The sequence below is a fragment of the Lolium rigidum genome, chromosome 1 (assembly GCF_022539505.1).
Source record: "Lolium rigidum isolate FL_2022 chromosome 1, APGP_CSIRO_Lrig_0.1, whole genome shotgun sequence".
NCBI classification, from domain to species: domain Eukaryota; kingdom Viridiplantae; phylum Streptophyta; class Magnoliopsida; order Poales; family Poaceae; genus Lolium; species Lolium rigidum.
The window spans coordinates 300584814-300598517 of NC_061508.1; the positions used below are offsets into that span (position 1 = coordinate 300584814).

Sequence of the window (13704 nt, forward strand, 5' to 3'; positions counted from 1 at the left end):
TGACCTTATGTGTCGCTGGACCTTATATTTGTCGAACGAGTATGTGTGTCGAACCCTTCTATGTTTGTGATCTTATGTGTGTCAAAAATTTCGTATTTGTGAGTCTTTATTACAATTATCGTAACAACTGGTATATAATCGGTTGCTGTTGTGTTTTGGTTTCAATTTACTCGTAGGGATCTGAATATATCTTTGCACAAATTTGAAATAACAAGTAAATTGTTTTCTCAGTTTTTTTGGTTCGCTCAATCAACCAAACATGAAAACTGGTTCGCACCATTTACTCAGACTCAAACAACCAAACACGAGAGTGGTTTGTTCCATTCACTCCCACTCAGGAAACCAATCACGAAACTCGATTCGCTCCAACCAGACAACCAAACACTCAGACGAATGGGGTGGCCCGGCAAAATATGGTTGGCCACAACCCATGCAGTCTGAATCCCCAACCAAACACATCCTAAAACGCGCACGCCTCTCATGCCCCGCCGCTCAACGCCCTGCTGCCGCTGTGGATCCCGGGATCCCTTCCGTCGGCGCGCGAGGTGGCGCGGCTCACCGCCCACATTTTGCCGGCGCATCGGGCTGATGGAGCGACTGCCGCCGCCAAGAGGACCGCCATGGCCGGAGCGTCGATCCGGAGGCTCTCAGATGGAGCGGCTGGCACTGTGAAATCCGAGGAGAGTGCAAGCGGCGGACTCCCCTGACCCCTCCCTCCGTGCCCCATTTTCGGCCTACCTCTCCCCATCGCCGGTGGCCAAGGTGACCCGAGGTGAGGGAGGAGTTTCTGACTCCAGGTGGGTTGCTCCCTCTCTGCAGTACATCTAGATTGAGGTTGTGCTTTCTTCTTCCTATGCTCTCTTCTATCCATGGCCGGTGAGAAGATTGACGGCGGTGGAGATCTTCTCCTTCATACTTGGTGTGCAGCTCGAGGACGACCTCGGCACTGCTAGGGGCATCAACGACACTTCACCGTCTTCTCTGGTTTACACGGAGTTGCCAGCAGGTGTGTACCCATGGCCTTGCCGTCATCGCCTTTTGTGGATGATGTTTGGCGATGCCATCTCCAACATTGAGCTGGTTTCCATCCATGTCTTGGTCTGCATCCATGATTGATTCAGGCGTTAGCTAAATATATTGTTAGTTTGTTACATAATTTGTGGTATGAGTAGTTTGATTCTATAACAGCTGATGACACTATCATCCTTTTTAGGTATGCTGCTGATGTTACCATTTGGACAGCTCATTACTTCCATTTTCGGACCAATCTCTAATGATTTCTCATTTGTCATCATCAACCAACGAGGTAAGATCACAATCATATTTGCTAAGTTGTCGGTGCCTGAGCCACATAGGTCGGGTTGTCCACACGGTTCACCGGTTATTCTTTCCTTTAGGATTCATGAATCTTGGTCTTCCAGCAAAGGTTGCATACTATATATGAGTTATAATTTACTTAAGGGATAAGATTAAGTCAAGAAAGTTGTTTTAATTTACTTAAAAGTTAAATATTACCACCGCCAGTGTATTACGTGCAGCAGTTCTGAACGATGTGCCTATTTTACTGGAATATGATACATCAGAAATCCTGGAAGCGATAATAAAAAACATGTATTCAAACACTAATTTTGCAGGGCATTCCTAATTCTGTTTTTAGAATGCATGCCAATCAGCCAATGACTTACCTTTAGCAATTGTTTCCCTCATTCCTACAGGAAGACAATGAAAGGTTGACCCCCTGGATATGTTGATTGTTATTGTTTTATTCTAGAATGATATACTGTGGTTTGGAAGTGCATCCATTTCAAAAGTTAAGATGCACATAACACTTCTCAGATACAGGAATGTGGTGTTGAATTAAGAGACTGGTTTAGAAATCTCTAGACTGATCTCTTAGCTTATACTTTTCACTAAAGTAGTGTTAGAAAGTGTGCCTATCTTACTTCCCTGTCCTTTTCCCTCTTGATCATGCTATTCTTGAGAATATAAATTATGATCAACTGGGATTTTCTTCCCAGCCCCATTGAGATGCATGTTAATTGATGTTCTATTTAATTGTGCATGGGATGTTCCGAGCGCATCAATGTTACCATTTCAGATTTATGAAAGTTAGTTTCTTGCCACTTAATCCTCATTAACTGGCTAGGTTCTCGCTGTATTTCTCTTTCCAGCGTCGGCTTCTGAATTTACTTCATATGTTATTGCTAATATATGCTTCCAGATTTTTCAATGGTACAGAGATATCTGCTCTACTCTTGCATTCATTCCCTTTGTTGTGTCAATCATTATCCATGCAGATCTAGGATTGCAGCGGGGCCAAATAGCCCTAAGTTTACATACTATGGTGTTCTTGATAAAATGGACAACGTAGATTATGTCTCTCTCCTGGATCATGAATTTTTTCAAGCAAGGCTAGATTATTTGTGGTAGCCTGCAAGTGCTCTGTGTAATCACTACAAGCAGTGGTAAAGTTTCTAGAAAGTGTGTTTGAATATCTTTTTGGCTACTACGACAGTCAGATGTATATTGGTGTTGTTCATGAATGGTAGGCCCTTCCTTGATTTTTCTTATCATAAAAGAGAAAGTAGCTTTATCTAAACGTTTCCCTCTAGCAGCTCAAGAAGTTTTATTGCAGTTATCAAAAGAGGTTGATGCATTTTAAATAGATTGGCACTGGAAGATTACTTGGTAATAGATTGATCCTATAGAAGATGTAGTACAATAAAAAGATGATCTCAGGAATATGGCTTCTCTCCATCACATGTTAAATGCAGATCAACATGCGTAATTTTGCGGCACCACTAAAATTGGTAAGTCTTTTGCTGCAACACTTGCAATTATGTTTCTCTTTAAGAGGTCTAGAGTGGTTGTAATTATACTAAAATTGGTAACCCGAGCATACGTATCAGCTACGGAAAGGTTAGTGTGCTAAAAAAATACAGAACTAGAGGCCTAGATTATAGTGGAGGATTACATTGGACTCATTTCTAAAGGATAACTTGCAAGTGACGTTGTTGAATGATGAAGCACTTTCAATCAAGATAACCCTTCATGTCCTTATATGAAATGTTGTCTTTCTTCTGAATTGTGGATTCACTGTGGAGAGCTTGAGCTCATTCAGTAGACAACTGCGTATGGGTCAGTTGGCTGTGTGGTTTCTCAGATTGTTAACCTTAAGATGTATGGCTTGCCCTGCAACCTAAATACGGTGGTAAAAACACATACTACGGCAACAACCAGCAGTTCATCAAACCTATCCAATACGGTTACTGCTTACAGGTGCACGTCATGGTGTGCTACTGCTGAAGCTATACCAAAGAGGCTACAACTTATGGTCCTGCCACCGCACCTAGCTGACTGAACCCAGATAGACCGAACTGACAATTTTAAGTGTCATGTACTCCATCTGTTCCTATATGTTGATGCCATCATGGGTGAATCTCTTCCTGTTTAGGTGCTATTATGGTAATTTCTCGGCTTCTACTTTCATTAGTTGTTTCTATTGAAGTGCAAAAGTTCAGAGCTGACCAAATAGAGCTAATTGCAGGTTCGAGGTCGTATTCACTCGCTTAACTAACAAAAGGCAACCCCTGTTGATGGTTTCTCGGTTCAAAAGCTATGTGCAGAATGTCAAGAGCTGAAGTCGCTCCATGCACCCAGTTTAACTAGAAGGGCCATACGGCCACTGCTTAATTTTCTGTACCTTTCCGGGCGATGACCTGATAACTACCTCTTCCAACTATTTATTCCGCATTATGTGTTATCATGCGTATCTATGCTACATAAATATATAATTTTTTATCTTTTCAGTTCATGTTTTTATGCTGATTATGATTGTTGTTGAGACTTTAGTGCACGTAGAGCAGCACGCTGATACTAGGGTTCAGCTCAATAAATCTGCACCTGGGGGTTGTGGTTGTGGCCTCAGGTTTCTAACTGGGACCTAAAACCTCCTAATTAATCTACTTCACAAATTCCGAGTAGGAAGGTTGTGATAAGGAGAGCACCAATAAAGCAGATTACTCATGTATTTCAATGAATAATTGGCTGCCAAAGCATACAGCTACTGCATCTACCATGTATTTTTTTTTGCTTCAGTTTGTAGTTACCAACGGTGCTGTCGAATAGTTTCACCGAAGTGAGCGAACTAACGATTTTTTTTCCTTCAGTTCTTAATTACCAGCCACGGTACTAGCAGGTAATTTCACTAAAATGAGCAAACTAACGGCATGCTTTAAGGCATTGTAACCATCCCTCTAGCTTTGGCACTTCAAATTCTTCGGCAAGTTAACTTTGTTTTGATTCTACCGATTAACTACAACAAAGATGAGCAGAACTGTTGAGGCACTAGCGAAAACGATAACATACCTATCAGTAGCTCAATCCACGATCCCTCATGCTTCCGTTAGCTTGCTGGCTGCTCTGCATCGGACAAGGACGCGCACAGCAGCTCCAGCACCGGCCACTGCCCCAGCTCGGCAAGGAGCCCACACCGATGAAGGCCGCCCTCGTCTCCCCAACGCTAGATCTCCGACTAGCTGCCGAGAGTCTGGATCCGTCGTCCTGCCCAAGGCGACGACGTCGTTGAAGAAGAAACGAGCAGAGTACAGAGGGCATTCTACCCATGAAGCTGGTGGCCGTCCACTCTCACGGCGGCCGTCTCCATCCCCCATCTACGATTCTACCGCTCCAGTTCGCAGTATTCTCACACCATTTTGCTTCTCACCATTTATTTAGATTGCTCACTTAGCTTTTTTTCTTCTGTTTCTCTCCCAATCTCCGCATCATGTACACCAGAGAGTTTCATTGAACTTACCCGCATACATGTAGGCTACATTTGCTGCCGCGGCCCATTTACTTCAGCCCACTCCTATCGTACCCAAGTAATCTACCGTTAGTTCTAAAGTAAAAAAAAGGTAATCTACCGTTGACCCGCATACATGTAGGCTACATTCACTGCGTAGGCCTGCTAAACAAGATGTTATGAACGGGCGCGGCGTGCCGCCGCGCCAATGCCTCCTAGTATGTGTTTCAAATCGATGATGACACTAGTTAATGTGTGTATATGCATCTATGTCAATCAGAAGGTGTTGATGAAACAGTGCAAAACACACTTAGAACGACAAGAATTCTGAGCGGCAACGTCGAGATTTTGACACCTTTGAGGAAGATGATCTTCTGTCTCAGGGGCATGGAGAATTTCCTCGAGGTCGGCCTCAAAGCGTGTTGGGCGTTCAACTGGGGTAAGATTTTGTGGTGTGCAGTCTTCATAACCTCCGTTGGACTGTCCTGGTTTGATCCTCTCATAGTAGTCATAAATTTTATTACTTGACAATAGTACAAGGTCATCTAGTTCGACGAAGCAATTTTCTAATTGGCATATTTTCGCTATGTGTGCCACTTAGTCAGCACGAATGGGCTTGTCGCTAGTTGATTTGGTTCTTGAGTAGGCTTGGCCTTTTTGTATTTGATTTCATTTGGTTTAAAAAATTTAACCAGGCAACAAATTCATTCTTACAGAAAGAAAATAGAAGATGAGACTAACTAGCAATTAGTAAAATAGTTGTGTGAGAATTGTCAATACCTTTAATTATTATAAATACCTATGTTTCTAGCTTGATCTAGCAGTAGACCTTCAAAAGATAATTTTAGCTCATTGAGACAATTTTAGGTTATCATATCGTAAGTAATTTTGTACTTTAAAATAACCCCTCACATTTAAATAAAACTACCAAAATAATGAAATCACAAAATACATGATACCACTCTCCATTAGAAACATCAAACAATTGAGATTAATAGAGAATCCACTAAATCTTTGATCGTTGTATGTTGATAGAACAAGACAGTATAAAATTGATATTACAAAGTACCCTCATTAAATTATGTGTAATTAGGGTTCGAGCTGCATAGTGCAGTAGTATTAGGAGTCTTTGTGCATAATTTAGACTGAATTTGCAAGAATTCGCTCAAATCAGACAATTAACCAGATGTCGACTTTAACTTTTTCATTTATGCTGGTGGTTCAATTTGAGCCGTTGAAATCTCCATCGGACCATCGACGCGGCGTGCAGTTGATCAGCCCGTCCCTGCTATCTCCCCAGCCACCCAAACCCCATCGTCACAACGGCGCCAAGAAAACCAGCCACCATCCGGCGACGCCATGAAGCACCTCCTCCTGGCCTCCCCGCTCCCTCTCCTCGCCCACGGCTCCGCCTCCAAGCCCGTCCTCCTCCACATCCGCCACCGCCGCTGCCACGTCCCCTGCAGCGCCGCACCCGATGGCAACTCCGGCGAAACCTCCACGGCCGCATCCGAGCCCGCCACGGACACCCAGCCCAAGCCACCCTCCAGCTCCAGCCCCAGCAGCGTCAAGAACCGTCTCGCCGCCAGGAACCAGGCCCGCCGCGCCCCCGAGATGGTGTACCTGCCGCCGGTGGAGGTGAGGATGATGCGGGGCAAGACGAAGCCGAAGGCCTCCGAGTCGGCGGCGCCGAGGAGGGAGAAGCAGCGGAAGAAGAAGGGCTGGGACGAGATGAGCCTGCCCGAGAAGGCCGTGGAGCTGTACGTCGGCGAGAAGGGCGCCCTCTTCTGGCTCAACAAGTTCGCCTACGCCTCCATCTTCATCATGGCCGGCGCCTGGATCCTCTTCCGCTTCGTCGGGCCCCTCACCGGCCTCTACCAGCTCGACGCGCCGCCGCTGGCGCCCACCGACGTCTTGCGTGGCTCGTAGTGAGAGCGCCGCCGTCGGGCCGTACCTGTGGTGTCCAGTATCTACCTAGATTTCTGTAGTTAATTAGATAGTGCAGCGGATATGAATGGATCGACCAATGATGAATGATTGCTGAGCTGCTCTTTTGTGATTACGAACTTGCTATAGATGGATGAATGTGCTCGTCTGCACTTTTTTGGAGCTAAAATTTTGATCTTTTGCTGGCAATCGTGGATGTAAGTACTGTTGCGTCCTGAATTCCTGAATAATTTACACAACTGCAGCTCTATTTCTTTTATTTTTTGGGGTTTTTATTGACATGTAAATTCGATGACCTGAATCTGATGCAACAATTCTGAAGTTGAAGATCACAATGTAAACAACAGATTTACAGGCTAACAATCATAATCTCTTGTCAGTACTATCAAATTATCATAATGCCATGTACAGATTCTGAATTCTTCCATGATACAATACAACATCCTACACAATTCAGTGTGATCTACCTACTGAGTAGTGATTAGTGAATGATAAAATCATCGACTAGTTCAGTAAGTCAGTTGGACCACGAGTTCATCACTTGATCTACACAAAGAATCAGTTGGCTAACAGGTCAGGAATCCATCGAGAGCATCGAATCAATCACGACGATAAGGACTGCGCGACGGAGGAGGTGGTGAGGAGGCTGGAGAGGAGGCCGACGACGAGGGCGCTGTTGTACGTGGTGGCCTCATTCTGCATCACGTTCTCCCGCTCGTCCACGAACGAGTCGTTCTTGAAGGGGCCTCCGACGAGCGCGCCCATGGCCACGTTCGGGTTGGCCTCCGCCGTGTTGAGCCACTCTTGGCCGCCGCACCCCGTGTCGACGTCCGCCGGGATCGACGCGCCCCGGTGGTGCACCCGCTGCGGGTAGCTGTCGCCGTACCCGACCAGGTAGCTCAGCTTCATCGGGTTCTCCCCCAACACGTAATCCGCCTGGTAGTCACAAACATGTTCAGGTTCTGCCATTTCCCTGAAGAATGTCGGAACAGAGCACTGGTGTTACCTGAGACTGGGCGAAATTGCGCAGGTCGGCCGGCGCGAAGCTCTGCCCGCCGCAGCTGAGATCCGTCTTCCCCGAGGTCAGCATGTAGTCGCTGTAAACCGCGGCGAGGAAGGCCGAGGCCACCGGGTGCTGGAGCGAGTTCCACTCGGCGACATACAGCAACCCCCCTGAAATCGTTGCAGCCATGCGGAATTACTTCACTACTTCATTGGTTTCTTCATCAATCAGTTTGGCGCGAAGATGCAGCAAGATCCTTACCTTCTGTTCTGAATGCGGCAGTTTCAGAGTCCGGCAGGAGAATGCACATGACGGCATCGGCGGTCTGCTTGTACGACTCGAGGCCATTGTCCGTGGCAAGACCAGACCCCTGCGACGCAAAGAAGCTCGCCCTCGACAGGAGAACCTGCGTGCCCGGCCGCTTGTCGTCCCAGCTGAAGTACCTGGGGTTCCCGAGGTCGGCGAACTCCTCGCCGTTCTTGCCGGTGGCGTAGGCGAGGTAGCTGGTGTTCCCGGTGGCGTGGTAGAGCCAGCCGCTCGCCCACAGGAGCTCGTCCTGGTACGTGGTGGAGTTGTAGTACTTGCTGAGCTCCGGGAAGGTGCGCGTGTAGGCGCCCCTGTGCCGGTCGGCGAAGGCGAAGAGCTGCTCCGCGTGCTCGAGCAGGGACGACGAGTAGCTGCCGTTGATGGGCTTGTACACCAGCGACGCCGCGGCCATGGCAGCCGCCGTCTCGGCCGCCACGTCGCTGCCGGGGGACTTGGCGGTGATCTTGGTCAGCGGCCGCTTCTCGGACATGGTTTCTGGCCTCTCCCAGCACTTGTGGTCGGCTTCAGGGTCGCCTACCTGATGATGATCACACATGTTCCTCTTCAGATTTCAGAATTGGTTCTGGTAATTGCATATCGCGTTTTTACTCGTTTTTCTCGTCTATATCAGTGCTGAACTAGTGTTCTGTCGAGCAAAGGATATTTGTGGCGCCATCGCTGAACAATGTTTGTATAAACAAGGATAGTACGGAAATGGAGCGCCAAAAATCAGCAAAGGTCCCATGGTCTAGTGGTTAGGACACAAGACTCTGAATCTTGTAACCCGAGTTCAAGTCTCGGTGGGACCTAATTTTTTTGTCTTTTTTTTTCCTTCTTGTGTTCAGTGGCTTGAGTGGACCGATGAATCGAAATCTTGGATCGGTCTTGGTAATCCTTGCAATAAGGAGGACCGGCGGCTTTTTGTGACCGCCACTTTTGTTAATATTGGAAATGGAGAAAAGGCGAAGTTTTGGACCTCTCCTTGGCTTGGCGGACTTTGCCCATGTGATTTGGCGCCCATGCTCTTTAAATTGTCTAAGAAGAAGAATTGCAATATCCGGAAGGCTCTCCATAAAAAAATTTGGGTCAATCAAATCAAGATCTCTCATGAGTTTGGGGTGCCTCACATTGAAGAATTTGTCAAGCTTTGGGGTCTCCTTCAAAATGTGCACCTCCATGATGTTCCGGACACCATTACTTGGAAGTTCACAAATGATGGAAAATATTCCGCCTCCTCGGCCTACAAGATGCAATTTTAAGGCCTAGTTTCAACCTCCCTAAACTCCACGGTTTGGAAAGTTTGGGTACCTCCAAAGTGCAAGTTTTTCGCTTGGTTGATTATGCAAAATAGAGTATGGACGGCGGATAGGCTTCAACGTAGAGGTTTGGAAAATTGTGGAAATTGTCCTCTATGCAACCAAGTCCAAGAGACGGCGGACCACCTCATGTATAAATGTCGCTTTAGCTTGCGAGTTTGGAAAGAGATTCTAGCTTGGGTGGTATTCATGATAGACCCCCGAAGTCATGGATCAATGAGCCAAACGTCGATGTTTGGTGGACAAATATTACCTTAGGAAGAGGTTAACATAGGAAAGCTTTGGCATCCTTGGTTATGCTAATATCTTTGGAAATTTGGAAGGAGCGCAACGCTAGAGTCTTCCGCCACCACTATTCCGCCACAAATGCTATCATCGCCAAGATCAAAGATGAGGCTCGGGCTTGGTGCTTGGCCGGTGCTAAGGAATTGTGCAATGTAATACCGGGAGAGTAGGCTTTTGATAAAGTCCTAGGGCATTTCCTAGGCATTTGTTATAAAACTCTAAACCTCTTCTTTATTAATTAAAATGAAAAATATTTTGCCTGTTTCAAAAAAAAAAGTTTCTCTATATTGCACAAACGTGGTCTTGCTGGTTTTTCTCATCTAGGTCAGTGTTTTTCTCCTTTTCATATTATTTTCTCGTGCTCCAGTTCCTATATATTGCAGAAAAGAGGTTTTGCTAGTTTTATCGATCTAAGTAGGTGCTAAACTGACGTAAATATTCCACTGAGCAAAGTTTTAAGGAAAGTTTTAATTTAATTTGCAATGCCATACCTGATTTTTGTGTGCAAGAAAGTTCTTCTAGTTTTGCTCATCTAGGTCGGTGCTAAACTAGTGTTAATTATTCCAACTAGCAAGTTCTAATTTAATTATGGGTGCCATACCTAAATACTTTTGTGCAAGAAAGTTTGCATATGAATAAGTAACTGGGCATGAATCACCCTAGGTCCCGTGGTGTAGTAATTAGGACATAAGACTGAATTAGGTTTCGGTGGGACCTAATTCATAACCTTTTTTGTGAACTGCACAAACTCCGTTTTGCTAGTTTTTCTCCTCTAGATCGATGCTAAATTAGTGTTATCTATCCATCAGCAAGGTTTTACTTTATTTGGGGCGCCATTTCTGAACATATTTCTCCAAAAAGTGTATTTCCCTAATTGGTAGGAAGCAGTGATCCAAATATCACACCTAGTCAAAAAATCAAGAACTCTAACAGCAAGAAGCAAGAGAACAGAAACATAAACATTCACCGGCCTAATTTATTTTGCCTCTCCACCTTACTTTTTGACTTGTCTAAAAATGAAAAAACTCTAACTTGACTAGCAGAATTAAGTAGAGTACCAGGAAAACTTTCAGCACGAATGGTCCCATGGTCTAGTGGTTAGGACACAAGACTCTGAATCTTGTAACCCGAGTTCAAGTCTCGGTGGGACCTGATTTTTTTTTCTTTTTTTCTTCTTTGTCGAAGTTTCTATATATTGCAGAAACGATGTTTTACTACTTTTGCTCAACTAGGTCAGTGGTAAACTAATGTTAATTACTCCATCAAGAAAAAATTTAAGGGCAGTTTTAATTTAATCTGGGGTGCCATACCTGAATATTTTGTGCAAGAAAGTTTGCTAGTTTTGCTCATCTAGATCAGTGGTAAATTAGTGTTAATTATTCCAACTAGCAAGTTTAAATTTAACTATAGGTGTCATACTTGAATACTTTTATGCAACAAAGTTTTTACATGAATAAGTAACTGAGCATGAACACACAAATCACCATAGGTCCCGTGGTCTGGTGATTAGGACACAAGACTAAATTTGGTCTCGGTGGGACCTAATTCATAAACTTTTTTTGTGAATTGCACAAACTCCGTTTCGCTCCTCTAGATCGGTGCTAAGCTAGTGTTATCTATCCATCAGCAGAGTTCTTTATTTGGGGCGCCATTTCTGAACATATTTCTGCAAAAGGTGTATTTCCTAATAGGAACAAAGCAGTGTTACAAATAGCACGAATGGTCCCATGGTCTAGTGGTTAGGACACAAGACTCTGAATCTTGTAACCCGAGTTCAAGTCTCGGTGGGACCTAGATTTTTTTGAGTTTTTTCTTTCATTTTTCTTCTTGTTCTTCATGTTCATCAAATTTCTTTGCTGGTCTAAAAATCAAGAACTTCAAACGACCAACGTGATATGCGGTCAAATAAATAGTAAGGAAACTGCATTATTGATTTTTGCGCGATCATCACCTGAATGTAGAGGACATCGGCGGATGGGTGCGCGTTGAGGAGGTAATCCATGATCCAGCGCAGCGCGTCCAGGGCGGCGTCCCGCTGCTTGGCGGCTTGCATGGCGCCGCCGTACTCGAGGACGGACCACGACAGCATGGTGGCCGTGAACGCCATGGGGAAGCCGAACTTGATGTGGTCGCCGGCGTCGTACATCCCCTTGGACAGGTCCAGCCCGGCCTCCTGCCCGTCGTCCTCCGCCGAGTCGCCCCTCCACGGGATCTTGTTGTTCACCAGCTTCCCGGCTGATAAACCGATCATCAAATGACAACAAGAAATACATTCAGATGCCAAGCAGATCGCAGAGATTAATGCAGCGAAATGTGCTAGCGCGCGCGTGCGTACATTTCTGGACCTGGAAGAACTGGAGGGCGACGGCGAGGGCCTCGGCGTACTTGCGGTCGATGCCGCCGGGGACGACGGGCCCGCCGCCGTTCCTGTGGCGGAGGAACACGACGACGGCCGTGACGCCGAGCGCCACGAGCAGCAGCACCAGGAGGCAGCAGCAGCACCGCACGCAGCGCTCCATTGCTGTCAATCGATCGATCCCTCCAAGCTTCTCTGGCGAGATAGTAATTTATTCCCTGCCTGTGCGCGGCCGATCGGTTGCAACCGCACGCGTCGCGAACTGATTAGCCGCGACGTCGGTCGAGGTAACCGACAGCGCGCGCGGGGGCGCAGACGTGCCGCCGGCGATGGGGAGGACAGAGACGCGCGCGCGTGGGTGGGGAGTTAGAGGCTGGCCATGACCGTCTCCCCATGATCAGTTGCTGACACCTGTGATCGATCCTTTTTATGGGTGCAGTTTTCCAGGTTGCCACGTAGATAAATGCAGGCTGCAGGCGCGCACAATGTACATCTCGTCCCCCTGCCAAATGGAAAATGGTATCCGTTGCAGAGATTGTTCGTGGGTCATAAGACTAGTTGTGTCCTGTTTTATGTCCTTGGATGCACACGGACTGGTTCAAAATATGGGTTCCAGGGTCCAGGGAGATGCTGCTAGTTGGGAGTGAAATCCATGCTCGGTCCCTGAACTCGTTGGCCATGCCCAGAACAGTCCCTAAACTCGCAGAACACACCGGCACAGTCCCCGTTCTCGTTATGTCACCCTATCCGCTGACATGGCAATTGTTTGGCCACCAGCACACCGTCTGTGCCATGTCAGTTATTGATTCTCACCGCCGCAAATTGCAGTCGTACTCCCACCTCCCATGTTTCCGCTGATCGCGCGGAGACAGGCACGAACGGCGACGGCGGCATGGGAAGAAACCGATCAGTGCATAGCCGGCGGAAGCAAGGACGGATTCAGGACAATTTTTGACGGGGGGCAAAAAAATGGTAAGTGGTGCAAATAATATTTCTACGGCCTTGTTTGATACTAGAGTTTCTGTGAGGATTAGTGCGGATAATATTCTAGAGTATTATGTGATCCCCTACCGTCACCTAATTCCTGCAAAACCCCATCCATAATCTACAAGTAGAGTATTGGGGATTGAAAAAAAATACTTTGGAAAAAAATTGGAGATTAAATTCGTTCAATACTCTAGTACCAAACAAAATTTTAAGAACAAGTGAGGATTTAAAATTTGGTGGGAATTATCCCCACTATCCTCATAAAAAGTCTAGTACCAAACAAAACCTAAGTGAAAATCAGTTTTTAGCTTAGCATATTACAAGGTTAATGAAAATGGAGTGGGGGCAGCTGCCCCCCTTGACTATAGGCTGGATCCGTCCATAGGCGGAAGCGGTAGAGCAGATACGGTATCTCCAGAGGCAGGTGACCACGTTGTTGGCGCGTATTATCTCGCGCACGCTGCAGATGGAGCCATCACGGCCTTGTCGGCGGCCGGAAATCAGAACATCTCGTACGCTGTAAATTAGTTTACAGTGGTCACACCCAGCATCATTCAGCTGAACAAAATAAAAAACCGAAAGTTCAGAGCATAAACAGTGACAAGAAGGTTGCTATTAAACGAATGTATTTCTCTAGGTTATAACCACTGTCGTAGCTATGCACAACTCGGCTTTGTTTACATGGCGTGTAGTAGATTTA

The 13704-nt window shown here is 46.2% G+C and overlaps 2 protein-coding genes, 1 long non-coding RNA gene and 3 other non-coding genes across 7 annotated transcripts; 5 read left to right on the forward strand and 1 right to left on the reverse strand.

Annotated features, from left to right (window-relative positions):
• The first annotated feature begins 621 nt into the window (after nt 1-621).
• Nucleotides 622-3774, forward strand: LOC124684008. 2 transcript variants are annotated; one of them, XR_006996879.1, is made up of 4 exons: nt 622-1006; nt 1214-2810; nt 3280-3465; nt 3548-3774. It is a non-coding gene; the product is annotated as an uncharacterized LOC124684008 (long non-coding RNA). The 2 variants fall into 2 exon arrangements; XR_006996878.1 differs by having other exon boundaries at nt 1214-3465.
• Nucleotides 3775-6109: 2335 nt separating this feature from the next.
• On the forward strand, nt 6110-6741 carry LOC124684009. The gene has a single exon (XM_047218418.1). The coding sequence runs from the start codon at nt 6164-6166 to the stop codon at nt 6731-6733; it is 570 nt and encodes a 189-aa protein (XP_047074374.1). The 5' UTR covers nt 6110-6163; the 3' UTR covers nt 6734-6741.
• A 613-nt stretch (nt 6742-7354) lies between these two features.
• LOC124684010 (endoglucanase 18-like) lies at nt 7355-12180 on the reverse strand. Its single transcript, XM_047218419.1, has 5 exons — nt 11997-12180; nt 11613-11896; nt 8016-8598; nt 7758-7924; nt 7355-7687 (listed from the first exon to the last, which is right to left on the reverse strand). Exons 1-5 carry the CDS (start codon nt 12178-12180, stop codon nt 7355-7357), a joined length of 1551 nt encoding a protein of 516 aa, XP_047074375.1.
• Nucleotides 8798-8869, forward strand: TRNAQ-CUG. Its single transcript has one exon. It is a non-coding gene; the product is annotated as a tRNA-Gln (tRNA).
• Nucleotides 10742-10813, forward strand: TRNAQ-CUG. The gene has a single exon. It is a non-coding gene; the product is annotated as a tRNA-Gln (tRNA).
• Nucleotides 11383-11454, forward strand: TRNAQ-CUG. The gene has a single exon. It is a non-coding gene; the product is annotated as a tRNA-Gln (tRNA).
• Nucleotides 12181-13704: the final 1524 nt, after the last annotated feature.